The 26733-nt window shown below is 38.9% G+C and overlaps 1 protein-coding gene across 8 annotated transcripts in view; it reads left to right on the top strand.

Moving 5' to 3' along the window:
* LOC123869850 (reticulon-1-A) overlaps window positions 1-25557 on the top strand; it is a 43542-nt gene extending 17985 nt beyond the window's left edge. For 3 of the 8 annotated variants that reach the window (XM_045912917.1, XM_045912916.1, XM_045912922.1), the window contains 6 exons: window positions 1573-1608; window positions 21530-21737; window positions 23094-23195; window positions 24144-24250; window positions 24735-24840; window positions 25306-25557. In XM_045912917.1, the coding sequence (XP_045768873.1) occupies window positions 1573-1608; window positions 21530-21737; window positions 23094-23195; window positions 24144-24250; window positions 24735-24840; window positions 25306-25357 (611 nt within the window). In that variant the 3' untranslated portion in view covers window positions 25358-25557. Of the gene's footprint in view, window positions 1-1357; window positions 1495-1572; window positions 1609-18413; window positions 18563-18705; window positions 18737-21529; window positions 21738-23093; window positions 23196-24143; window positions 24251-24734; window positions 24841-25305 lie in introns of those variants that run through there. The other 5 variants (XM_045912919.1, XM_045912923.1, XM_045912920.1 and 2 more) reach the window with 4 other exon arrangements.
* The last annotated feature ends 1176 nt before the right edge of the window (window positions 25558-26733 follow it).

Genomic DNA, 26733 nt, shown 5'->3' with positions numbered 1-26733 from the left:
AGGAAACCTGCATGAGTCAGAGTTCTACATAATTTTTACAAGGTGTGTAAAGCTCGTACCAATCCTCTGTTAACTAGCGTGATAGACCAAAGCATTTTCATTCAGAGAGGAGTTATTATGATGTACTTAATGAATGAATGTGTAAAAGTACTTAGTGAAATTATTTGCTTCCAAATGCTTTTATTGAAAAGTCGATGAATTTACCAACTTAACAACTCTAATCTCGTGATTTTTTTTATATTCCGAAGAATGCTGGTAAGAAATGCCGCGTGCGTTCCGTTCGGTTAATATTCATTTAAAATGAAGTGATAACCATAACATCAATAGAAGATTCTTCCATACCGTTTCGTTCTTCATGTTCGCCGAGAAAGTTTTATATTACCATCGCGATCTACCCATTGTCAGCCCACTACTGAGGACGGATCTCCTTTTAGAATGAGAAGGTCTTAGCCTGCCAGCTTGCCCAGTATGGCTTTGAGAACATTACGGAGAACTTTCAGGCATAAAGGTTTCCTCACAATGTTTTCCTGCACATTTAAACCAAGTGAGATTTAATTATATAAAAGCACATAACTCCGAAAAGTTAGAGGTGTGTGTTTGGGTTCGGACCCCTGACCTCCTGACAAGAAGGTCGACATCTTAGCCACTAGGCTGCAGTTTCTTGTAGCGAATAGCAACAGTCCACATCCAAACTCATGGGGATTTGCTTTAATGAACGTAAACCATGGAGGAGGTACTTATTTAACTACGCATGTTTAAGAAACTCGTATCTTAAAAACATAAGTGAGGTTACGTAAAAATGCGGCTACGCAGTGCAGCATCCCAGATCATTTCGTTGGAGATAACGTGTAATCGTGGCCATAACTCATCTTGTAAGTCCTTGCACCATTATCGTTTTATATTGTTGGGGATTTGGATGATGGCTAACTACTAACTTCTGTCCGATGCATAAATCAAGCCTATTAGCTGAAAAATATAAATAATAATTATTCGTTGTTTCTAATTATTATTTTTCTATTTATTATCGGCATGATTTATATTGTGTATATTATATATTTAACGTTTAGTATTTAATATGTATTCTTTTTAATGAACACTTCTGTATCAATTTCTACTGTTTCTTAATCTAAAGGTGATGGTTTAGCTTCTGTGGCTAATGTAAATAGTAGATTGTGTATAAAATGATTGATGCCTGTACTAACAGCATATTCCGTGTGACTAATGATTGCAATGCAAGCTGAGCGGCCGCATGAGAGCGTGAGGTATGGCCGGTGGACCCTGCGAGGTGACGCAGCATGAGCGCGAGGAGTGGAAGGCGCGCGGCGCAGGCGCGGCGCGGGGGAGGGGCGCTGCGCCGAGGGCGGAGGGCCAGTATCGACGCGAATGTCGGGCGCGGCGCGCGCTCAGTCCGCCGCCTCCAGTTCCGTGCCAATATTACGTAAAGAGTCACGATGGCGGACTCCGGGCCCTCCCTCTGCAGCGTGCTCGACCCGCGTAAGTGCCGGCGCAGGCTTCGCTTCGCGCTTGTCTCCTGTCGCGACTAACCCGCTAACGCGCAGCCCTCTCTTGCAGATGCTTGGTTCGACCCGCAGAGGCTACACCCCGAAGGTGAGTGAGGGCGGGCGGCGGCGCGGCAGTGTCGCGGCTCGCGGCGATCGATCCTGGCGGCTCCTGGCGCCGCACCTGCCTCCGCCGGTCGCGGCGAGCTGCCGTCTAATTGTATCGCGACTCTGCGATGTGCCATTTGTATCTCGTCACAGTGACCACTGACCAATTAATCGCGTCGTCGTGGCACTGACGAAGCGCTCGGACAGATGTTCACCTCACACTCGCATTATTGACACGCGCTTATCACACAATAACAACACGAACGTGTTTTATCGGCAACTTTCTGGAGCATGTCGTCTGTTGTTTTTCACATCTTTGAGAAATCAGTTGAACAGTTTTCAAACAATACTCAGTATTGTAACCGGTGAGCTGCTGCGATCGTATCTATATAATTTCCAGTTAGTGTAGTAGCATGGTGACGATGGCGATGGTAGATCGAGTCGGCACTCGGCAGTCAGTTCAGTCAGTATTGAAAGATCGCGTAGCAGCCGGCTGTCCGTCAGCTCGGAGGTATGCCATTTGCCAAGATCGAATTAGTATCATTCTCGGCGACATTGAAGCCTCATTACTACGGATTTAATCGCGATGGTCTGCCCCGAGTGTCCATTGTTTGGTAATGAATGGCCGTTGCGCAATATTCATCAATCGAGGATAAATATTGGGGAAGGTCATTCACCATCATTTTATCTTTTATGTTCTCGAAAGTGCGGTATATTTTTAAATTCATTTTAACCAGGAGTACATGACGTTTCATTCATAGTCCTTGCGAATCAATAAGGCCAAACCTTGGGCCAAACTGACGCTAATTGAATTAGTGTAGTCCCGTGTATTTGAAGCAATCAGCTATTAGCCGAAGACCTTTTGATATCACTGGCCACGCCGGGTGGCTTGCGGCTCAGTGGCAACTAGCAGAAGGTGAGTTTCACCTTTGTTTTCCGGCTTCCACCGTCACAGAAACATGATATCTTTGGCTAGGTACCTACATATTATCCTCATTCAAGCTTCGCCTGTAATTCTGGTGCACATGGCTTATTATCCGTTGACACTATGTAATGTTGTCCCATACTTTTTTCACCAACTTCAATTTTGTTTTTCTGAAACATGACCTACGAGCGGTAACCAAAGTATTTCATTGTTCATTGTTTTTGTTATGTTCAAAAACTAAAATCTAGGAAATAATATAATCCTTCCTATAATCTATGAAATAATTCGTGAGCAAGCATTACTCAAGATACTTATTACAATGTTCAGCTGTTTCTGTCAGAAATTAGCTAATCATCTGTTGGTGTTCTTATCAGAATATCCAAGAGAGAGAAATCAATCCCAATCATAAGTGGCCAATCATTGATGTGAATTGGGTACCTTAAATATATTCTACTTTGTGCGTAATATGAATGGTTGATACCTGTGTCTAGATCTAGATAATAATGCAGTAGATGTAATCTCAGCAGCACCGCGTGGCGCATTTATTCAAGTAGCATTTGATTGCAGTACAAGGTTGTTTGCGTTTCCTATCATCATTATGTCACCAATATCACATGCACCATAATAATATTATATTCTTACCAAGTGTGATTTTATATGATAAGATACCCAGCTGAATTTCTTTTGGGCTTCTTTAGAGTTTTGTCTCTATCTTTAGATGGTCGTAAATATGTAATTACGTACCTATCACATTTTCTTGATTACTTCACTTGAGCTATTGGCATTCACAAATTCTAGGTAGGTATTTTTCCGTTAAGTAAAATCTTCGTGAACATCCGAATCAGATATTGCTGGACTCCTACCGGTTAAAATCTATTGTTTCTTTATGCTTTCCCGCTTTTTTGGCCTATCATTGCATCTACTCATCTGCTTCCTTCTCTTTTATCCTTCTCCTTTCTTAATCATGACCATTTATTTTGTCAAAATATGATACATGCAACATAATTTCAATGTTTTTTTTTTTTCTTTTCATCAAGCCTTTCATGTAGTTTTTAATTAGGTATTTTTCTTCTCCATGCATTGTACATAATAATATGAGGACCTATTGTGTAGGTACTTACCTACCTACTTACTGAAATAAATCTTTTGATACATACTTACGTATTTTAAGATTCATTACTTTGCTCCACACACAGTTTTTTTATATTTCAAAATATAAAACAACTTTCGATTGTGTTGACTGGTGGCCGCGCAACGCAGCATATCCCTAACCGGTTTCTGGAATGATGCCTGGTGGGATTTTGGTGACATAAATTATAATGTTTAATTCAACGCGGCTGAATTTTTAAAACTATAAAATACTAAACTAGGTTCCTTTGTATAAAACTCGCGTGCTCACATCCTAGGCACCCTAGGTAGGTAGGTAGTAGGTACCTAGTTATCACCAGAAGGCAAATTGCAGTGATATTTATTTAAAAACTAGCTTACTTAGCTATTATTACACTGTTGTTAGCCTATTATTGAAAAAAAAAAATTTCTAGGTAGAACCTGTGGTAGAACTTACATGACAATGTGTTTATTTCAAAATCTCAAAGTCTTAGCATTGAAGCCTACTCTTACTCTACTAGTAAATACTCACTACATGTAAATATGTACCTACCTAGTAAAACTTGCTCCTGTCCTTGTAAACATGTTTATTCACTTTTGGTACCTAGTTGATTTCGATTATTACCTTAAAATTTTTTTGCTCCGTAATACTGACGTATTCAGTATTTATCATCTGTTGATTTGCTACATTATCACTTTTGATACCAACGTCGACCTGTATCTATCTTCCTTATGCTTAGATGGCGATGTGATCCTTATGTGGTGAAGGTTAAGACCCTATATCGCTTGCATTCCTGATAATATAAGTAATGATTGGAACCGCGTGGAACAGATGGGCCACTTCCTGTCTCCTCAGATCAGTTCTATTTCGTGTCGCAATATAAACATTCAGAAACATTTGGGAATTTTCCTATTCTGTATCAATAGTAATCAAACTGGGCCGGTTATCGTGATGTTACAAAACTTGCCGATAAAAAACATGTCAGCAAATAATCTTTAGGTACTCATATCTTAACTGTTACCTACCTAGCTCTGCTATGTTCTTAAAGAATGAAAATCCTGCAATGAAGACCCGGACATGAAATTTTAGCAGAATAAGTGTACCTCGAAGCTAAAAAGTTCTGACATACTTATTTTATTAACCCCCGACCCAAAAAGAGGGGTGTTATAAGTTTGACGTGTGTATCTGTGTATCTGTGTATCTGTGTATCTGTGTATCTGTCTGTGGCATCGTAGCGCCTAAACGAATGAACCGATTTTAATTTAGTTTTTTTTGTTTGAAAGGTGGCTTGATCGAGAGTGTTCTTAGCTATAATCCAAAAAAATTGGTGCAGCCGTTTAAGAGTTATCAGCTCTTTTCTAGTTTTCTTGTAGAAAAGAAGGTTACATAACCGTTAGGTTCATAATATTATGTCAATTGACAAATGTCAAGCTGTCAAGATGGACGTTGCCTAAATACATAATTATTTATTTGAAAATGATGTTTTGGAAAACTCAAATACTTTAGATCGTAGGCGCGGAATAGTCCAAGAAAATCAGTTCAGCCGTTTGAAAGTTATTAGGTCTTTTCGATCTTTTCTAGTTACTGTAACTTCACTTGTCGGGGGTGTTATAAATTTTTAATTTACACTTGTGTAGGTAATTGGTAAATGTCAATTGTTTATGCGAATGTTGTGTTGTTGCTTTATATAACTTAATTAAAATCTTCAATAACATCAATGCTATGAATTCTTAAAGTAAAATTCACTAAAAATTTCACTAAAAATTGGGCGAATGTTTTTTATATTATTTCGAATTCAAGAATCTCTGTAACTTTTACTGATTTTATTTTCTTCCTTTAAAGTAATGTTATGACTGTCATTATTTTTAATGTGTAACTGTAAATCGTAGTTATCACAGACGCACATTTCATTTCAAGTAACATTTAACTTACTACTTACCAAAAATAGCAGACATTTAATTTCGGGCATATTTGCGATAAAACATTTGATGAAAAGTCGAGAGTTATAAAGTCAATATGGTGTCTTTTTTCCACAATTTTCCATCTCGCAACACTAACGAGCATTGTCACTGCTTGGTAGAAGGCTTTATTTTCCGCCGCTCTGGAGTGAATTACAAAATACCTTCTAGTGCACTTTCTTCCCGCCCTCGCTCTAATGACACATTTAGTACCCCTTGTTCTCGACTTGTGCTTGAGTAGTAGCTGAGCGGGTGAATCCCTTTTAACATTGAATGCGGCCTACATACGAGAGTGTAGCTTCATTATCATCATAATTATCAACCGATAGAAGATCGCAAAAACTCAAAAAAAAACCTCAAAATCATTTATTCAAAGTAATTAGATACACCTTTTGATAGTCAGAATTGTTAGATTTGTAAGATGATATAGTGGTGATAATGAATTACGTAAGCTTAAATCTAAAGCTACAAAGGTTCCAAATGCACCCAGGTCTGAGAGGAACTTGAGTCTCATGTAGGGACTTGCTCAAACCTCTGTCTTGGGCCGCCGCCATCCAGCGGATCCCGGGTCTCGTTTGATGTCGTTTGTCGACCGAGTTAAGAGTCTTCCAATGCTGTGCTTTCCGGTGCAGTCACCATTCTAACAGTTTGGGACCCCAACGTGTTATCGGTTTTTCGAACTACGAGTATGTGCTCTGCCCATTGTCACTTCAGCTTCACAACCCGCTGAGCCATATCGGTTACTCTGGATCGGGTCTCCTCATTTGATCCCATAGAGAAACTCTAAGCATAACTCTGTCCATCGCTCGCTGAATGGCTCTGATCTTTCTTATTTATTTTAGTGCTGATAAAAAAAAATATGAATAATGGAATTAGTAATGAATATTGATGGGGTTTTAGTAAAAATCCATAATGGATGAAAAATCCAAAACTAGGAGAGAGTGACTTTGGAGGTTATTTTATCTGTCAAGTGCGTACTGCGTAAGGTGGGGCCATATCCTTGCGTGGTTGTGCGAGAACACGAGTTCTTCAGTCCTCGCTCGTCTACTTGTTTTGCATCAGTCATTTGCCTTTAATTTTCATGCATTTTGAACTTTGACCTTATATTTATTCATCCAATCTATTGAAATGCTAGATACTAAACGATACATAATATTACCGTGCTAAACGCTTAGTCAAGATACTTTAAAGATACCTATGTAGTTGTTCGGAATGAGTCGAATAATTCAATGAGTCACAATCAAAACGGTGAAACATGAGAATGCCACAATGGACAAAGACTAAAGGCTAACTGTAGCCTAACCGAGTGTTGAGCCTTATTTATCTCCAAAGATGCTATTTCCTCTTCGGGACAAAGACTTCCCTAGGTGCGTTGACATTTGTATTATTTCCTCGTTCTAGACGACAGTTCAACAGCCTGACGACCCAACAACAGCCAATACCTACATCATTAGTCAAGCTTAATTTGACTTTTGGCTATGGCTACAAATTCATAAAAAAAAACTCCATGCATATCCATTTTGGACTTTTTCTATGTTACCATAATCTTCCCTTTGCAATGCGTTATTTGCTGCGTACCAATTATTTCATCAGAAAGAAAAACGTTTTGTTTTGTTCGTGTCACACATCACAATATGTTATACCCGAGGGTACGTTATCTCTGCGCTACCGTCACTTGAGCATTAAAGCCAAAACGCCTCAAGCAGAAGAATTAACTGTGTCAAAATCAAGCCACCCTTTTCCAACAAGATGAATTGTGTAAAAGACATCACTTCCTTTATTCGTGTTAACGTACCTATTTGTGTACAATAGACTTGGTGTCATTGACCACTCAACTATTCAATTGTACCCCTCTAACTTCCTTATCGTCTTCAAACTTTAGACTGAGCGTTGTCCAACAGATTACAATTTTTACAATGTAACAGTGAAATGTTCTGCCATATTTTCTTATAGTAACCGTTTAGGGAAAACGGAATCTTTATAGGATCACTTTGTTGTCTGTCTGTCTGTCCGTCTGTCGTGTCTGTCAAGAAAACCTATAGGGTACTTCCCGTTAACCTAGAATCATGGAAATTGGCAGGTAGGTAAGTGTTATAGTATAAGTAAAGAAAAAAAATCCGAAAACCGTGTGGTTCCTTTAGTGTTTACATCACAAAAAAAAAACGTGTTCATGAACAAATTAGTATTTGCAATTTTTAAAGTAAGATATATAGCAATGGGTATCATATGGAAGGGTTGTATCTGAACCATTAACACAAACAACATTTAAAAACAGATATTTATTTTTATGCATAATAGTTTTTGATTTATCGTGTAAAATGTCGGAAAAATATCCGAGTACGGAACCTTCAGTGCGCCAGTCTGATTCGCACTTTTCTAATTAGTTGAATCCGTATAATTGGGATTCACATTAGGAAAACATTCGCCGGTGGCGGCCGCCGGGCGTGTTGAGCGATATTTTTACCGCACTCGTCTCGCCTCCCATTGTATTTCTATTTAGCTTTAGTTTGTCTGCTAATGTCACAGGCCACAGCAGCATTTGCTTGCTATTTGTTTTATTCAACACACATTCAAGATGCTAATTTTACATTTTAAATCGCATGAATTGGTTTTTTTTCTACCATCTCCGATATATCAAGTTTGTTTAGATTTTATCAGTTTAAGGAAAGGTCACACAGAGGTAATCAATTATCCTAGTATTGGCAAAATTCATTTTTCATTGGTTTGCTTCAGAGATTTTTTCGTGACTTACAATTTGAAATCATTCCATATAGTTTTATCAACGTGTGCAAGAAAGGGATTTTGTTAAGGCCAAAAATCATCATAGTTTTTTTATTATTCAAAACATTCCAAATTCCAGTAAAAGAATAGGCAGTTTCTATAAAGAACAGGGAACATCTATACACTGTAACATTTTGCTATTTAGTTGCTAAGTTTCTTGCCAACTCGTCTTAGTAGAATCTGAAAGTAGAATCTTTCCAAATCGGTGATAGTCTTCAGTCTTCACATATCATTGGTAGGACAAATCCTACATGTCAAGAACCCTCATTGATACAGTTCATTCCATTTCAAGAACCCTCTTTTTTCCTAATCCCCGTTTGCGAACAATGTGACAAGAATTTTGAAATACTTCCATTTACATTGTAGCATCTCAATGATGATGTACGCAGTGTCAACGTTTGCTACTGTATTTTTGGCTCCGGTTATATTCACAGGTTAGTTCGGTGTATTCTTGCCGTCTCGTACGTGCCGAGAATAGTTGACTGTTTAAGAATTGATTAGATGACGAGATTAGGGGCATATATTAATGACACCGCGTTTTGTTGTTTGTTTTAAACGACCTTTCGTTATGCTTCCACTCCAAACTTTCATTTTGTTTTCAAGACAGGTTTACATTTTGTAACATTCATAATGTCTCTTGACTTTAACTCAGTTTCTTCTTTGTATTGATGATATTAATAAAAAACTGCCATACCCCTTCCAGCTTAGCCCGCTTCCATCTTAGACTGCATCATTAGTTAGCACCGCTGAGATTGTAGTCGAGGCCTAACTTGTATGTGAGTACATATAAAAAAGATTCCTTTTCTTGTTCTTTGTTATTCAGTACTCTGATAATAATGTTTTTCTTACGTAGATTTATTCATACACGTGATCAATGGCTTGCGTACACAATACGCATCGTCCATTCACAAAACAGAAGGCACGTGAACTGTAAAGTGTTTCTTTACGCACGTTACGACGATTGTACGATTGTAGTATGAAATTCAATTACTTCATCAACACCGTCAACTTGATGCGTCATTCAATTGAAGTGTTCTTCCTTACCTTCACGTTGGACGTTAACTTTCTCTTCTTTTCTTGATTGACTCATTTTTGATTTTCGCCCTTTATAATCGCTGTCCATCGACAGGGGCGGATCTATATAAAAGCTTTTTGGGCTGCAGCCGAGGGCTCCGTGGATTTAAAGGGCCCCAACCCCGATTGAAGATAAAATGGACTGCATTGTAAATTTTAAATTTTAAAAAAATAGCAGAAGGTCAACACGAATTATACCGACTGAATAATTTATCAGTTCTTTCCATAAATTGTGCTTTAACAAATAATGAGCAAATAAAGGAATTTGCCGTTTGCACCACAAAAATGCAGAGAGTTTGCGTTAATTTTTTTCCTATACCGTGTACCTAGTACTTGAAATGGCAATTAGTTGATTATACAATTAGGCAGGCCCCCAATTAATACTAGCCCAGTGTAGCCTACCTACCAGTGTAGTGTACCTGGGCCCAACAAACTCACGGTCCGTCTCTGTCCATCGATGTAGATGTGGAATTACTACCTTTTGTCGTCGCTGTAATCTCAGTTGGCAAATGTAAGCCGTATCGATCTTTATAATCCCATGTGTTACCCGCAGTTGCGATTTTATGTATTTGGCTAGTCTTTTTACCCGACTACGGCAAAGCCGAACGGAAAGGTTATGATTTTATTGTTTTTCCATTGACCTAAAATGTTTTCCCTTGATAGAATCTAGTCTGTTTGTTTCCAGAAAGAAAACTCTTGGCTGCAGCCCAGTTAGTTTGGCAACTTAACCAATTAAGATATTATCGCAACAAAAGGCTCAGAAATATTTAGCTCAAACTCTGGAGACAGACAATCTAAATTAAACCCTTACATTCTAACCCTCTATCCTATAATTGAGACCTCAGAAACAGTAATTGTGTATAGCTACTTTCCCCTTGTTGTAACCTATCCAGCAGTGACAGCAGTCTACTGTCCCGTTTGAATTGTGTTGTCGTGTTGACACCGCGGCGCGGCGCTTCGCTGAGCTCGCCGTTTTGAAAAGCGCCTTTTCATTCGTTCCCAATTGTTTCTGACTTTTAATTTGTATTTCTATTTAGTGTTGTAACTTTGTAAGCCTGAAGAACTCTGAACTAGCCTGTTCAATTTGAAGTGGAAAAACCAGAGGCTCTATAACCTTCTGGCTTGAGAAGCCAGACGTTGGGTTATTAATATGTCGCTTGCTTATCGGTCTTTTATTGAATTTATTTTGGAGAGTGTAATCAGGAAATTGTTCCTTGTGCCTCTTTCACCATTCTACCACAGAAAAGCGAGAAACGTTGGCATCATTATGAGGTCGACGTCCAATCTACTCCCACGAAACGTTTTTGCTAAACGTTTCTGATACGAGCCGCTAAGGTAAGGCCCCTTCTGGCATCCGTATTTTCTGCCACGTTTTACCTAAATTCATCCATATTAAAATTAAATAGGCATCTTTTAGGCAAGGGCGCTCCGACGTAGACATCTTTGCTTTTTGAAGCATGATTGTCGTCAAGCGCAAGCCTGTCACATTAAAACATTTCCTACATTGTGTTAGGTCTAGTCTAGTGGGAGGTTAGTTTCATTTCAACCTGTTTTGTGTCAGTGTCAGCCATTGTCTCGTAAATCTTTCGTGTTATTTCTGCATTGACGTGTTGCCGCATCGTTAAACACGGTCTTTTGTTATCGTCTGCCAATTAAGTTTCAGTTCCTACTAACTCTTCAAATAATAGGGACTTGGAACACCTACGAATACACGGTACTACACACACTTGATGATTAGTGGTAAATACATTAAATTGTTCACCGTGAGATGAAACAAAACTTAAAGGCTTTTTTGCGATTCATTGTCTATTATCTAATTTCAAAATGCGGTTTAATTTGATAAGCCTTTTATAAAGGCAGGCTCTATGAGTGGCGTATCGTCATCGAAAGCTTTTTAAGGGCTTTTTTGCTATCTAGGTACTCACATATTTAATCAATGTAATTTCGTTAAGTATAAGTAATGGATCTAAGAACGTTTAACGTTTCTACTATCGCGAGGCGCAGCAAAAAACTTGGTCGACCTTTCAAAACACACGTCATTATTTTCGTATGAGATAGGTAGTAGGTGGCTCGCTGACTCGCTGTGGTCGGTGGTGTGTAGCTCGAGCTAGCCGACAGCTAGTCAACAGTGTCACTCAGGCATGGTCGCGTATCGATCTAGGCAATTCCGTGTTGGGTTGGCGGCGCCGCCTCACTGCACACGGCCTTTTGAATCGCCTTTCAGTCACTTCTCTATTGTGCTGTTCAAAACGACTACTTGTTTTATTAGAATCATGGCTTTTTTATTCTTCTTTGCCCCTAGTATATTTTTGTTGATTAAACAGAGCCTTATTAGCCCGTAATCACATAAGCGGAGGGGGGATGTTTTCAACTGACTCACCCAGGTTATACATAGTCGATGGAAAAAATATCATGTCATCTAAGTAGGTAACAAATTATCAATAATGTGTTTCGTCGGCCCATCTTCGCATTGATAGATACTGAGCCTCATTCCTATCTCTAGGTATTTCTGACAAGCTTCTTAGAAGTTAGGTTACTACCTACGATAAATCTATGTTAACATACCTAGTGTAAGATTATTTTCAAAAATTGATCGCATTGAACCTATTTTTTATTTTGCGTAGGTTTTGGGAGGACATTCCAATAATTCGATATACCTGAGATAATAAATAATACCTGTTTTTCTGAGTGACACTTTTACTAGATAGCACCATAAAAAGTTCCTGTTTCAATGCTGCGTTAAGCTGGGTTCGTATGTTATGTTTCCTGAATATTATCACTGATTCAAATTATATTGTGTCATTTATTCTGGCGAAACAATTTATGACACCTCAGTAATCTTACAAAATTCAAAACACGGTATCATCCTTCTCTAATAATAAAATTTATCTCTTCTTCTTTTCAACATATCAACTTAATGCCCCATTATCTCTTAAATCAACGTCTCATTATATTTTGGATCTCGAATGTTACAAAACATGATGTAGATGTACCTACCTAGTAGGGACATGTATACCTACTCACATATTGTTACGTAAGGTCGTTTCTAATGTGCACAGCAATTTGTATTATCAGTTATTACAGCATAATGCGTGTGAGCTGATAACATTGACCGTGATCTCCGAGTCGCCATGTCAGTTGTCATACTAGAGGTTTCCTGCTATTTCACCTGCGATTATTTTTCACATTTTGCCACATGACGCTAGCTTTCAACCTCCTCAACTTATCACTTAAATGGAAACTTTCCGCTCGATATCTTCAACAATTTAAGCATTTTCCAATTTCCCGTTTCTAAGTTTTCTGAATCTATTATTTTTCTTAAAGATTGTTTACGTCAATACCTATTTGCAAAAGCTCGATCCGTGAAACTTTTTGAGTTGTTGAGAACATAGTTCAGTTCAGTCTTGACTCCAGCGTATAGTCCATTTCAACTAAAATTACCATGAAATTTATGGTTGTGCCCATAAAATCTGTATGTCAATTATTGTCAATGGTCATTTTATTTCAAAAGAGATAACTTATCTTTCAACTAATATATTTATTTATAAACAACGGAGGTATTAAATTTTGCTTTACAGTGTACAGTGGCAACGTCCTGAGATAACGAGTATCACCAACTACTGTTACCATTTCACTGTACCTACGCCACTATCTGAATAATTAACTGATAATGTCTTTGTAATTTATTATTTAACTGTACTACGTTACTGTCTACTGATCTTTATACGGTATATTACATTTTCAAACTCAAACTCAAATCATTTAAATCAAAGTATTTTACTCCTTTTGATGGTCAGAATTGTTAGATTTGTAAGATGATATTATAGTGGTAGTAAATTTCATGTTACAATCCCTTTTTAGAAGGCAATGTTACTTTCTCATACCTTGTGGGTACAGTATCATATACCTGAACACACAAAAATATTTGAACCTTTTTCCGTAATTTGATATCGTCTAACGAATGTATCGTTTATTTACCTATTCCATTGTTTTTACTTTGTATGTAATCAAACACTGCAGTGTTGGGTTTTTTGGTGTGAAACATATAGCCTAAAAACGTAATAATATAAAACTCGGATTTGCTCAAATAACTTGGACGATATTACACAGGGTTCGACTTATTAACTTGCAACATCGATCTGACAAAACTACTTCAAGACTTTAATTTATGCCGGCGCCTTCACGATTGTTAAGAGCAATTTTAAAATTTTGTTTATTTATATGCTTTTCACTTGTTTCTGTTAAGATGTTTGTTTTATCATAAGCGAAAACTTTTACTTTATCTATGGCAAGTTAACGCTTGACTAAAATCTAGTTTCACTTTAGCTTAAAATGGGTACCTAGTTAATGCCTTGTAATGGAATACATATGGTTCATTTAACAGAACTCCTGTATTAACATGATTTTTGTTATCTCATCACTTTTAAAATTTCACAATCAAGAATTTTGTGGTTCCAACCTTGTAAGTCAAAATAGGTAGGTACCTACACTACACAGAATATTTTGAGTTCACCCTTCCAAGGGCAAATCGAGAATCTGTGATGTTCAATAGATTTGGTATAGATAAAGATAATGACATGCATTCCATGATTTTATTGGGTAAAATTGATCGACTGATGCGTCTTTATGTCGGGCAGTAGGCAGTTATAACAAAGGTCACTAACATGCAAAATCGTCAGCACAGTGGACGCCTGCCTGTTTGTCTTGGCACGACGCACGGCGCGAGTGATTGCGCCAGCTAACGACGCTGACTACTTCATCAGGTATGTTGTGCTGATTGTAACATTGAGACCATTGAAAGAAAAGAAAGAACTAAAGAAAAGTTGTCCCCACACATCACCAGTTAGTTATACGTAAGGGGTTGGTTATCCCGGCGCCGCTAACTCTTAGAGCATTAAAGCCAAAAGGCCTCAAGTAAAGGCCTCAAGTAGAAGATTATTTGCAATCGTTGTCATTTGCTGAATTTGCGGAGCTTTTCCTAACTATAACTGCGATCATCATAATGTTATTGTAGTTTCATCTACATTTTGTTCGAGTGTTCTTTGAATTTTGAAACTGTTTGCTCACTGCTCACAGTACTTGGAATTCTTATTTATTTAACGGAACTTGTGTGCTTTCGTCGATTGCAACTATTTTCTTTGAGAGAATTTTATCTGAGAACTTTGGCATACGGCTATTTTTGTTCTAGGAGTATTTTGATAAAGCTGTGGTGTAGGTAGGTATAACATCGTCGTAGATACATACTCTTAGTATTCTAAAATTGATATGAGGTTGCTTTTTTGCTTATAGGGATCAACATTTTACACAATTTTATATTTTGAAGGAAATGAAATTATACTGTGTTATTTTGGCACTCCTTTTATTATGTGTTAGTTTCATTTATTATTTAATACTGTACGCATAAAACCAAATTAAACAGCATCGATAAATACAGATTCTTCATCATTCATTAATAACTGCAAACTTTTATTGTAGTTGAAACATTTTAATCAGTAATCCTACAGCTTTATTGTCAGCTCTCTTTGTTACTTATTGCTGGTCCTTTAACTTAAACGGTAAATTGGTGTCAGATCAAACTTTCTTCATATTCATTCTTTAATACAATGACTAGAAAACTGAAGTTTTCATTTGATAACGAGAGACGTATAGACACGTACTAACTAGCTGTTGCTAGATATGAAAGTAATTTGGCACTCCGCCACTTGACCTACACCACTGTAGGTACCACTGAATTGATGAAAGTACTTTACAAATTATCTGTCGTTGACTTTTTGTTATATCCGAAAGCTCCATGGCAACTTTCGATTTTCGCATACCCTTACACTTCGGCAAGAGGGTTTAAAACTCGTCGGAGTTTCTACAAAAGTCGTGTCGGTCGACGTGCGTGCGTTTTGTAATGTCATGAGTCGATCGCAGCTGCAGTAGGGCTTCGGCTTTAACACGCGTATAAAGTTTTTTTTTTTACTAAGCAAGCGTTATTTAGCTAATACCTAACACTATCATCTACTAAGTACGTAGGTTCTACTTCCATATCATAATTCATATCTAATGCTAGTTGACGTGCCCGATTTCGTTCCGGTTTATACATATACTAAACCCCCAGTATGAGATAATATTGGTACCAGGCTTTTGAAAAGCTACGAGCTTCTATATTACATAGTGTATGTAATTATAAATTCTAAGTTGTTACTTTTTCTTATGCCTTTCTATTTTTATTATCTTATGCATCCTTTCTACGAGCATGTTTTAATAAAAATTGGTTATCTTCAGCTCCGTCCATTCGCTTTAGGGCCTTGGACTGTTTTATGAACAGTATCCCATCAGCCTATTGCTTAGGTACATAACTAACAAGTGTAAATTAAAAATTTATAACACCCCCGACAAGTGAAGGTTACAGTAACTAGAAAAGACCGAAAAGACCTGATAACTTTCAAACGGCTGAACTGATTTTCTTGGACTATTCCGCGCCTACGATCTGAGTTTTCCAAAACCTCGTTTTCAAATAAATAATTATGTATTTAGGCAACGTCCATCGCGTCCATCTTGACAGCTTGACATTTGTCAATTGACATAATATTATGAACCTAACGGTTATCTAACCTTCTTTTCTACAAGAAAACTAGAAAAGAGCTGATAACTCTTAAACGGCTGAACCAATTTTTTTGGATTATAGCAGCTAAGAACACTCTCGATCAAGCCACCTTTCAAACAAAAAAAAGTAAATTAAAATCGGTTCATTCGTTTAGGCGCTACGATGCCACAGACAGATACACAGATACACAGACACACAGATACACACGTCAAACTTATAACACCCCTCTTTTTGGGTCGGGGGCTAAAAAGATGCTAAAAATATTTTCCCGCAGAAATTACTTTTTTTAATGTTAAAAATTTGAAAATATCTGTCGTTTATCGCTTTGTGACGTCATTGATCGCCTTCCTATAGCGTGACGTTATAATGATTTATGTTAAAAATAAAGTAAAATCATGATTTTTAATTAATTATTCTCTTTAATATTGAATTCTTGGCCCATGAACTACCGCTGTACAAAACATCACATCATTTTATTACTACAGTCCAAGCCCCTATTTATCGAAAACTTTAATGTCATTCGTAGTTCATAGCCGGGTAACATTAGATTTCCTTTTATCTTGCGGCTTCACACACTAATCCCGTTATCGAAGCGACTCTGACTTATCTTCCTTTTAGTTGGTAATGTGTGAAGTGTATCTTTCTTGTTTATCTTGTGTCACTTCTAAGTTTCTTTTGCTTTTCGTGCCATTGTCCTATTTTCAATAATCAGAGCCTGTTTAAACGTTTGGTTGTCATTAGTTTTGTCCAGTTCTTTACATTCGCAATTTACTATTTAGTAGCTTTCTCATTAGATTTCTTTTCTCTTCTTCATTATTCTTTTCGTTCTCACAACTCGAGACTTATCTATGTTGTGTGTGTATGTTTTCTTGCTTATCTTATGACATGTGTTGCATTTCTGTATAAGTATTTTATTGATATATTTTTTGGAGTGTGAAGTAGCAAGTTCACGTCAAATATGTGTAGGGGAACTGTCTGCTACGAATACATCGAGACATTCCTGGCTCGGTCTAAATATATAAAAGGTGACTGACTGATCTATCAACGCACAGCTCAAACTGCTGGACTGACCGGAATGAAAGGCATGCAGATAGCTATTATGACGTAGACATTTGCTAAGAAAGAATTTTCGATTTAATCACTAAGGGGGTAAAATAGGGGTTGATATTTGTGTAGTCCACGCGGACAAAGCTAATGGCATAAGCTAGTGGCTTATAACTGCTTATATCCATCTAATCAGGAGAAGTCTTTGACCTCGTGGCCGTGGCTCGCGGGGAAGGTCAGCCTGTGGTTACATTCAGTACACTTGAGTTCGAACCCGTTCCCAATCGTCGGAGCTGCATATTGTACCTACTCTTGATATTTATTTATCTTAAGATTCTTAAGAGGCTCCTTTATTATTCGCTCTTAAAACAACAAAATTAACTTTTAATCTGTATGATTCATTAATTGCTTTTTGGGCTGCTTATTGTTCTTCATATTAGTAGCTAGAGATAAGGGTTTATCTTAATTTATTTCGTATTGCAGAGTTTCGTGTTATATTTGTCTTATTACTATTATTGATAGCTCACATCAGAATGAAAAGATAGTTGAGATAGTATGCAACAACATATTATATAATCTTTGATTATATATTATATAATCTTTGATTTCATTGTAGAATATTTATTTGTATTTTTATTCAACATAATTTATTTTACTTTAGTTACTTTCGACAAATCAAAATTTTTGTCCCTTATTTGTTATGTAATTTTAAGTAAGTAATCTGTGATTTTTGGATGTTATGTAGATAAGGTCAGGCTTCGATAGGATCCGAAAATAAATTCCTCCGAGGAAATGTCTTATGTAAAGAGTTTGTTTATAATATTTTGCAACCATGATTCCACTCTCTTTTTTCTACAATCGCACCGCACGCCACCATACGCAATTTCACCCTCACTACCTGGGTGCCTGGTGCACTTCCGCCAGTTGTGTTAGATATTTTTTCCACGCACATGCAAATCGTCGATTCCAATACCCTTCGGCAGTGTCCTCGCTAGATTTCAACATGGGGTAATTCAAGGAGCGGGTCAACAAATTTCTGAAAGGCCGGCCACGCATTGGCGGTTTCTCTGCTGCTGTAAATATTCATCGTTATTAAGATCTACCCATTGCCCGTTGACTACTGAGCACAGTCTTCTTTCAGTATGAGTTGGGTTTAGGCCCTAGTCCGCCACACTGACCGACTGGCCAAGTGTGGATCGGCAAACGCAGATGTTCATGGGCGGTGGTAATCACTTAACACATGGTGACCCGCCTGCTTGCTATTTAAAAAAAAAACCATACATCCCGTAAGTTTGAACATCATGGTGTCAGTAGCGGGCTGGTGACGTGTGTAGAAAGGTAGCGCGGCGTGGCACCGCGTCGCAGGCCGCAGCCATGCGGCGCCTCCGCCTCGCCACTCGGTCACCATGGCGCGCCCCCGACAGTCGCCCCGCCACTCCGCACAGAACGCAGACCTCCCGCCCCGAGGACCAGGTACCTTCCGACCACCACCCCACGACTCTAAATCCCCTGGCAGAACCACCAGGAGGCTCTCTCAGTTCGGAATTGTCAGTGAAGTGCTTGTGTGATCGAACAGGTTATGTGTTGACGGAGCCCCGGGTCTACGTGGACAACATATTGTATTAAAAACGATGGCTAAAGATTACGGTTATTAACGTTCATGAGATCTGCTTTATTTGTCGTGTTTTATATTGCTTGATTATTTTTAAGTTGAGTTTCATTCATATTTTTGATTTTTACCTAGTGTTTATTCAGTTCGGATGACGGATATTTTTGGTGTACCTACGAGTTACTTACGTGTAACTTTTTAGTCACTTTGTCTATTGTAGTTGGATAGTTTGGAAAAGAATCTTACTTGAGTGATAGAGTTTAGGTAATTTATAATATTGAATTTAGTGATTTAATATCGTATAGCTCATAATCGTTTGGCAGAATATTATTGGAATCCTGTAAAACGTTAGGATCGCTGGCGCGGGCGGTGCCATGTTGTTTCCAACGGGCATCGATGTAAACGGGTTATGAAATCTGAATCATCTGAACATGGAAGATTATAGATTGTATTAAAATAATTGCGATGAGAACTTAAGGAGTACATGTTGTCATTGGTAAATTCAAACGCGCTTTGTGGAATTTCAATCAAAACATTTCTATTTGTTTGGAGATGTTCAGGTTTTTGTAAAGTCTAAGAACTATATTGAATGTCGATACGTCCGTTTAATCGCATTATTGAAGTAGAGTTTAATACGTTCATTGAACAGTGCCATAGGTGTTACTCAATTGACTGTTTTTCTAACTTTCACTGTAAAATATGGTGACAACATTTTTACATTTAAGGGGTATTATCTTTGAAATAATTAAACTCATCGACTCGACATACATTCGTAAAACGTGGATCAAAAACTTTGTCTGCATTCTCTAGAATAAAATTTCTCCGAATGCCTTATTTCGTTCATCCGTAGCTCCAGTAGATACCTACTTATGCTTTAATATTATGTAGACAATTATTTAGACGATGACCGGTGTCCGGTGTGGGGTCGCTAAAGCTGTCAGTCGAGCTTCCATTACATAATTAATTATCTGACTCTGCAATATGTGTAGGTAACCAGTATGATAAAAATATAAGCGGAATTTACATTACGAAGTTACTTTCATGCATGTTGAGATTAATCTCACGCAACTAATTTATATAAGTACGCACGAAATTAGACGTTTACACCTGAATTTGCTTATGAATTTAATTCCATACAAATTAATAATTAACTGTTTAATGAAACTAATTTCACGCCGCTTAATTCGTAATGTAAGCTCGGCTTTATCGCTCCAACAGCTGTAACAACACTGCAAGCTAATGACGGAAGCGCTATCTTGATGTCATTTAGTAAACTAATTTTTTGATAAGTCACACTATTTTTTTTTTTGTGTCGTAACCACAAATTCACGGTTTGCGAATGTTTTCCTTTACTTGTACAACAAGACATTGCTAGTCTACCTGACATGATTCTAAGTCAATGGGAAATACCCTATAGGTTTTGATTCCCCCAAACAGACACGACAGACAGACAGACAACGAGGTTATGCTAATAATAAGGGTTCCTTTTTTCCTTTTGAAGTACGGAACCCTAAAAAAGAGGTGCTACACTGACTTTTTCAATTACTTATAGCTATTCAGATTGATCTAAAAATGTGTGCAATGATCCACCTCGTGTATGGAGTCTTGGGAGTTCCACTCTATTAGGCGCCTCGGAGCATTCTACCGCCGATGAAACGAAAGTTATCACCTGAACATAATCATTGAATATGTTAATGCTACTGAAACTACACATTTACTTGCAAATCTGCTACGTTTTCATTTTCTTTAATAGCTTCATCATCGTGATTAACCCCTCGCTGGCCCACTACTGAGGACGGGTCTCCTCTTAAAATGGATATTCTTTTTCTTTTATAGCACGTTATTCATTTGTGTTCATAAATTTTTTATCACTTAAATTGTACTAGGTACTTACTACTTCTTCACTGTAGTTGCATCCGCATCGTATAAGCATTCAATGTTGATCATAAACCTCTGTTAAATAGCGCCATCATGTTATATTTTCGGCTTTTGCCATCAATTGCATCCATCATTTACCAGCTGGATAGGTATGTCGTTCAACCTAGAGTCACTTATTGTTTAGGAAATCTTGTTAATTAATTTTTGGTGTTTAGAGGACAATAATAATTACTGTCCTTACAATAGTTCAGGATGATAATATTATGATGTATCGGACACATTTCGGACGTAACTAAGTACGTTTGGAGTTTGTATTCCTGAATCGCAATGTTAGAAATTTCTTTATCATGAAAAATCTACAATAATTGTTATGTTCAAGATTTAATCTTATCTCCGATTGTGGTATAACACATCCAAATAGGCCGAGCAACCGCTAAAAATACTATGTTTAATGATGTTATGAGTATCCTCAATGTCATTGCGAATGAGGCTGAAAAGTTATTAGTTAGTTTAGTTAGTTTTAGAAAAGAAATTAAGTGTATTATAAAGCTCGCACCAAACACTCTGGCTGTTTACAATTTAGAACTTGTAGAAGATGTGTGGGAGCAGGTGCCCCGCCCGTTGCCCAACATTCCGCTGAACTTTTTGTCGTGTTCATAATATGATGTCACCCAGTTATGCTCTTTTATATTGTTCCACCCAAAAGGTAAAGACTTTAGAACTGACTTTTTTCCGCAAGTGACACCAAGATAGAAGTTTTCTTAAGAAAGATTAGCATAACAGCAAATGTAATAAATTCACTCGCTCACGGTATCCATTACAAAAGCTGAATGTCATAACAGTGTATAGGACTAGCGCGGCCAGAAAGTTTGGTATGAGCTACAGTCAAGGGAGGGTGAATTGAAGTGATTTTGAAGGATATGGGTCTAAGAAGATTTATATTTGGTTTCCAGTGGAATCCCTGATCTACTGGCGGTCGGCGGCGCGGTCGGGCGCGGCGCTGGGCGCGGGGCTGGCGCTGCTGGTGGCGCTGGCGTGCTGCTCCGTGGTGTCGGTGCTGGCCTACAGCTCGCTGCTGGCGCTGTCCGCCGCCGTCGCCTTCCGCATCTACAAGAACGTGCTGCAGGCCGTACAGAAGACCAACGAGGGGCATCCTTTCAAGTGAGTTGAAAAGAATATCCCTTCGACTTGTGCTAGGAGTAGGTACGACAATAGTGAAACGAGAATTTGCAGTCTGCTCCTTAACCGTTGAGCTATTGAGGCTCTAAGCTTGTCCGTCAACTGTCACGTTACGTGACACTCTGTGCAGACCGTGAACCGCGAACGTTGGCATGCTTGTGAGGTCGACATCCAGTCCACTCGCACGAAACGTTTTTGTTCAACGTTTCTGACACTGCTAAGGTGTGGAATGCTCTTCCGGCATCCGTGCTTCCTGCCACGTATATAACCTCTTAAATACCTTCAAGGCAAAAGTGAATACGCATCTTGTAGATGAGCGCGTTCCCACTTCCCACCTAGACCCCATTGTCGCTTTTTATTCAGCATCGTGCCCAAAAACATTTTTGGGCACCTCCCTCACCTGCTAAAATGAAAAACCTTTCTTTAACTTTCTTGATTAAACGTCTAAGTCGTATAATTTATGGGGCAAAACGTGTGCAAATTGTTGTTACACAAGACAACCCAGCGGAACACTTGTTGAGAGTTTCTGAACAAACACAAGAGTGTTTGTTCAGATTGAACTGTCTGTTTCAATTTTAAGTTGCTATGCTACCAAAATTAATTTGCTTTCCGATCGCGAACTCAATTGTCTTTTCTTTGATTATTATTATATTTTAGTGTTCAGAGAGTGTATTGCGATAGTTATCATTTAGCGTGTTCATGCTCGTGTTAGATAACCCTGAACTTTAGATTGCAGCAACGTGGGACAATTTTTTTAAAAGAGCAAGTAATACAAAAATAAAACATAACGTCTAAGCAATAAGTTTAACAAGTGTAAATTAAAAATTTATAACACCCCCGACAAGTGAAGGTTATAGTAACTAGAAAAGACCTGATAACTTTCAAACGGCTGAACCGATTTTTAACCCCCGACCCAAAAAGAAGGGTGTTATAAGTTTGACGTGTGTATCTGTGTATCTGTGTGTCTGTGTATCTGTGTATCTGTCTGTGGCACCGTAGCGCCTAAACTAATGAACCGATTTTAATTTAGTTTTTTTTGTTTGAAAGGTGGCTTAATCGAGAGTGTTCTTAGCTATAATCCAAGAAAATCGGTTCAGCCGTTTGAAAGTTATCAGCTCTTTTCTAGTTACTGCAACCTTCACTTGTCGGGGGTGTTATAAATTTTTAATTTACACTTGTATTGTATTTGATTTATAAAAATATAAATCAAACCATCTTTGAAAGCCACCTTTCACCTCTTTTGGGCCGTTTTTGAAGCGCTTATAGCAAATCTCCTAGGTATTAGGTAATTCTACATCCATTGGTTTGTGTAGTAAGGAGTGTGGTGGATGGTTTCAGATGGCTGCTGGAGAAAGACCTGAGCGTGTCGGCGGAGCGCGCGCAGTCGCTCGCGGCCGCCGCCACCGCACACCTCAACGCTGCACTCAATGAGCTACGCAGGTACACCACCCATCGCCGGCTCACTACCGAGCACGGCTCTGTGCTCATCTCATGCAGGGTTGTTCACGATGTTTTTCTTTACAGTTCAAGTGATACTTAAATTGCTTTAAACGCAGATAACTCCGAAAAGTTAAGAGGTGCGTGCCCGGGAGCGAACCCCATACTGCCCGACAAAGAGGCCGACGTCTTAACTAAGTACTTGACTATCCCCGTTTCCCAGAATACCTATACAACCCTTACCGATCTTATTGGTATTATTATGTCTGTCATAAAGGTTGTTGTGCAACTCGCAGCTCGGTGGCCGGCTACATTGGAGATTACATCTGTGAGATCTACGATCACGATGTTTCACTTTGAAATAGGCAATGACAGTTATAATGCACGTACGCACCTTATTCTGCCACTTGCACTCGCTGAATTTCCTCCTGGATCCAGGGATTCTTGCTAGGATTTTGTTGTTTTTCGTTCGAGACGCGCGCGCGCTGCGATATTTTTCAAATAGCCGTTGACCGTGATGTCGTCGGTGACAGATGACAGCACGACGAGCATTACAGCTAATTGAGCTGCGTGCTGTCATTGCACTATTTCGAAGTGTTAATGTCGATGGTACCTCGGTGGCGCGAAATTTTGAAAGTGTAAATAATCAAGTTACGGTAACGGAACAGGTTGATACACTCATAACACAGTGGTCTAAAGAGCTACTTTATTCAACCGAACCGCTAAAATTTAGAATGCCCTTCTGGCATCTTTGTTTCCTGCAATTTGCGTACTTTCGAGCAAAACTGAGTAGGCGTATATCACGCAAGCGCGCTCCCAAAAATCCTTTAAGCATTGTAAGCATAAGCCATGGCTTTCTCGTAGTCTGATAAAAAAGCTTAGAGCCTTTGATTTGGCATCGGTCGCTGATCTCCCTGCGCAATACAGAACCCTCATTGCTTACGATTGCAGGCTGTTCCTCGTGGAGGACCTGGTAGACTCGCTCAAGTTCGGCGTGCTGCTGTGGTGCCTCACCTACGTGGGCGCCTGCTTCAACGGCATCACGCTCATCATCCTCGGTAAGCTCCAACAACTTCATGGTCACATCTATACCGTATCCTACCTGCACCAAACCTTGTTAGGATCATATGTAATGTTTTTGGCGCATTCGTTACAATCACGAGCTCTTCATTAAATGAACATGACAGTGGGCTCAGACAAAAAGGACCTGGAAAATTTTGCCATGTCTGTGTTGGTTTCCATTTTGCATTCCTTAAAACCATATTTTCCAATGAAAATTTTCGCGCTCCTGGGATTCAATACTACACCTATACCCAGATAGGATTCAATGCTTACAGTGTACAGAAAGAAAAGCATTTACCTACTAACCAGTTAAAAAAAAATCTTTTCTTAGGAATGTCTACGTGATAATAGCTATCTGCATGCCAAATTGCAGTCCAATCCGACCACTTGTTATTTTTAGTTATTTAGTTGTATTCAACGATGAGCGCAGTGACTGGTGACATAGTGTTGGTACATGATCACGTGGTTTCCCTGTTGCAGCGTGGATAGCGCTGTTCTCGCTGCCCAAGGCGTACGAGATGAACAAGGCGCAGGTGGACGCCAACCTCGAGCTGGCGCGCTCCAAGATTAACGAGATCTCAGCTAAGTACGTACCTACTGCACTACTTTACCGACTCCTAAGTTAATTGCAAATTAAAGAAAAACTGCTACAGATTAACGATGCGCGATTCATAAATGTTTCAACCATCGAAAGAATCGCAATAAAGGTATTCTTCAATAGAGTCAACGATTCTCTCGCTCTTTCACAAAACAATCGAGATATTTTCGATTGTTTCGAGTATGCCGAGTCAATGGACTCGCAGCTCGCGCCGAGCTCATTCCCGAAACCCACCGAGAAGCATCGAGAACAATCGATACAATCGACTAAATTATTTCGCTATCGCGCATAAATATTAAAAATACAGTAAGAATTGCGACTCCTTCGTCTTACCGATGCGACTCTACATGACTCTACATGATCTAAATCATGAGATTTATACCTCTGATTTAATTTTGTGTTAAGCATTATCAAGGCGGTTTATGTAGCTAACTCAAGCTTTGCTCATTGCAGGGTGCGGGCGGCGGTGCCGCTGGGCAGGAAGGCGGAAGACAAGGACAAGTAGAGGGGGAGAGGAAGAGCGAGGGAGAGGCACGCGCCGCACACTGGCAGCGCCGGAGTTTCACTGTTTGTTATATTATATTTATTGTATCGTACAGCCGATGTACACCTTACTTACTTGTAAAGCTTTATGAGACGAGTCATGCGGAGATTATTATTGTATTTGCTTTTTTGAAATTTTAAATTAAAATAACTGTCGACCGACCCTGGCGTTTCATTTCTCGCACTTCCAAGAGTATAAAAGCGGGCACGCTTCTCGGTGTTGCTGGCGTTGGTGTACCAGCAGCGGCAGCGGCGCCATCACGGTGGACCTATCGTTCGAGTGTAGTGTATTCCTTGCGGAGGACAGATAAGATAAAATGACAGCAAGAGACAAGACGATCGCAATCACCTTCGACGCTTGGTTACAAATTACAAAGTACACACAATTTGCACCGAGTATTATAAACTCAGCCAATCATAATAATTGCGGTTGTCATAATGATTGAATGCAGATTGATTTTACCTTCGGCAATTTTTGTTTTGGCGCCATCTATTGACATTTAATCAAGTACTACTACGCAAAGACCTAAGCTTCTACTGCTATACTGACGGTATAAAGTGGCTGGCGGGAAGTGGCTGGATGAGAATGGCTAAGGACCGGGTTTGGAGGCGCTCTTTAGGGACAGCCTATGTCCAACAGTGGACATCCACAGGCTGATGATGATTATGATGATAAAAATGTTTGAATAAAAGATAGAGGTGTAGTGGGGCACCCTAACGGAAGCGAAGCATATTTTCTGTTGTACATAGCACTAGATACGTGGCAATGGGCAGGCCAGACTTGTTGTAGAGACGTTGGATCCGAAACGTCCTAAAGTGTAGATCGCGAATAAGCAAGTGTAGTGTAGGACGCCCTCTAGCACGATGGACCGATGACATAAAGAAGCTGGAGGAGGAAGGGTGTGGGCATAAGAAAGGCATACCGGCATTTATTGGCATTTATTGTCCAACAGGATGACCACAGGCTGATGATGATGATGACCGTGTGAAAAGTAGGCACCTACTCTGTTCGCACCTCGCGTTGCTTCGGCAGCTTACAGTGCATACAACATACAAGCGCACCCTCCGGTGTATTTACCGGTGGTTTTGATTGGCTGATTTTATGATATCATCAAGCATATGCTTGATAATATGATGTCCTAATGCTTTTTACATATCTGGGTATATCATTAAATACTTAGGTATATATCTGGGTAATAGTTACCCAATATACGGAGACACTAGGTACAGCCCAGAATTATAAAAAACTTAGCATATTAATTTATCTGTGGGCTTCGTCTGCCTTTTTGAGATGTTTTATTTTGTTTTACTGAGCGTAGCGAAAATTCGTAAGTCTAT

Source organism: Maniola jurtina, chromosome 11, assembly GCF_905333055.1.
Source record: "Maniola jurtina chromosome 11, ilManJurt1.1, whole genome shotgun sequence".
Classification (NCBI taxonomy): Eukaryota; Metazoa; Arthropoda; class Insecta; order Lepidoptera; family Nymphalidae; genus Maniola; species Maniola jurtina.
Note: the sequence above shows the minus strand (reverse complement) of the source record. Positions and strands in the feature narration are given on the sequence as shown.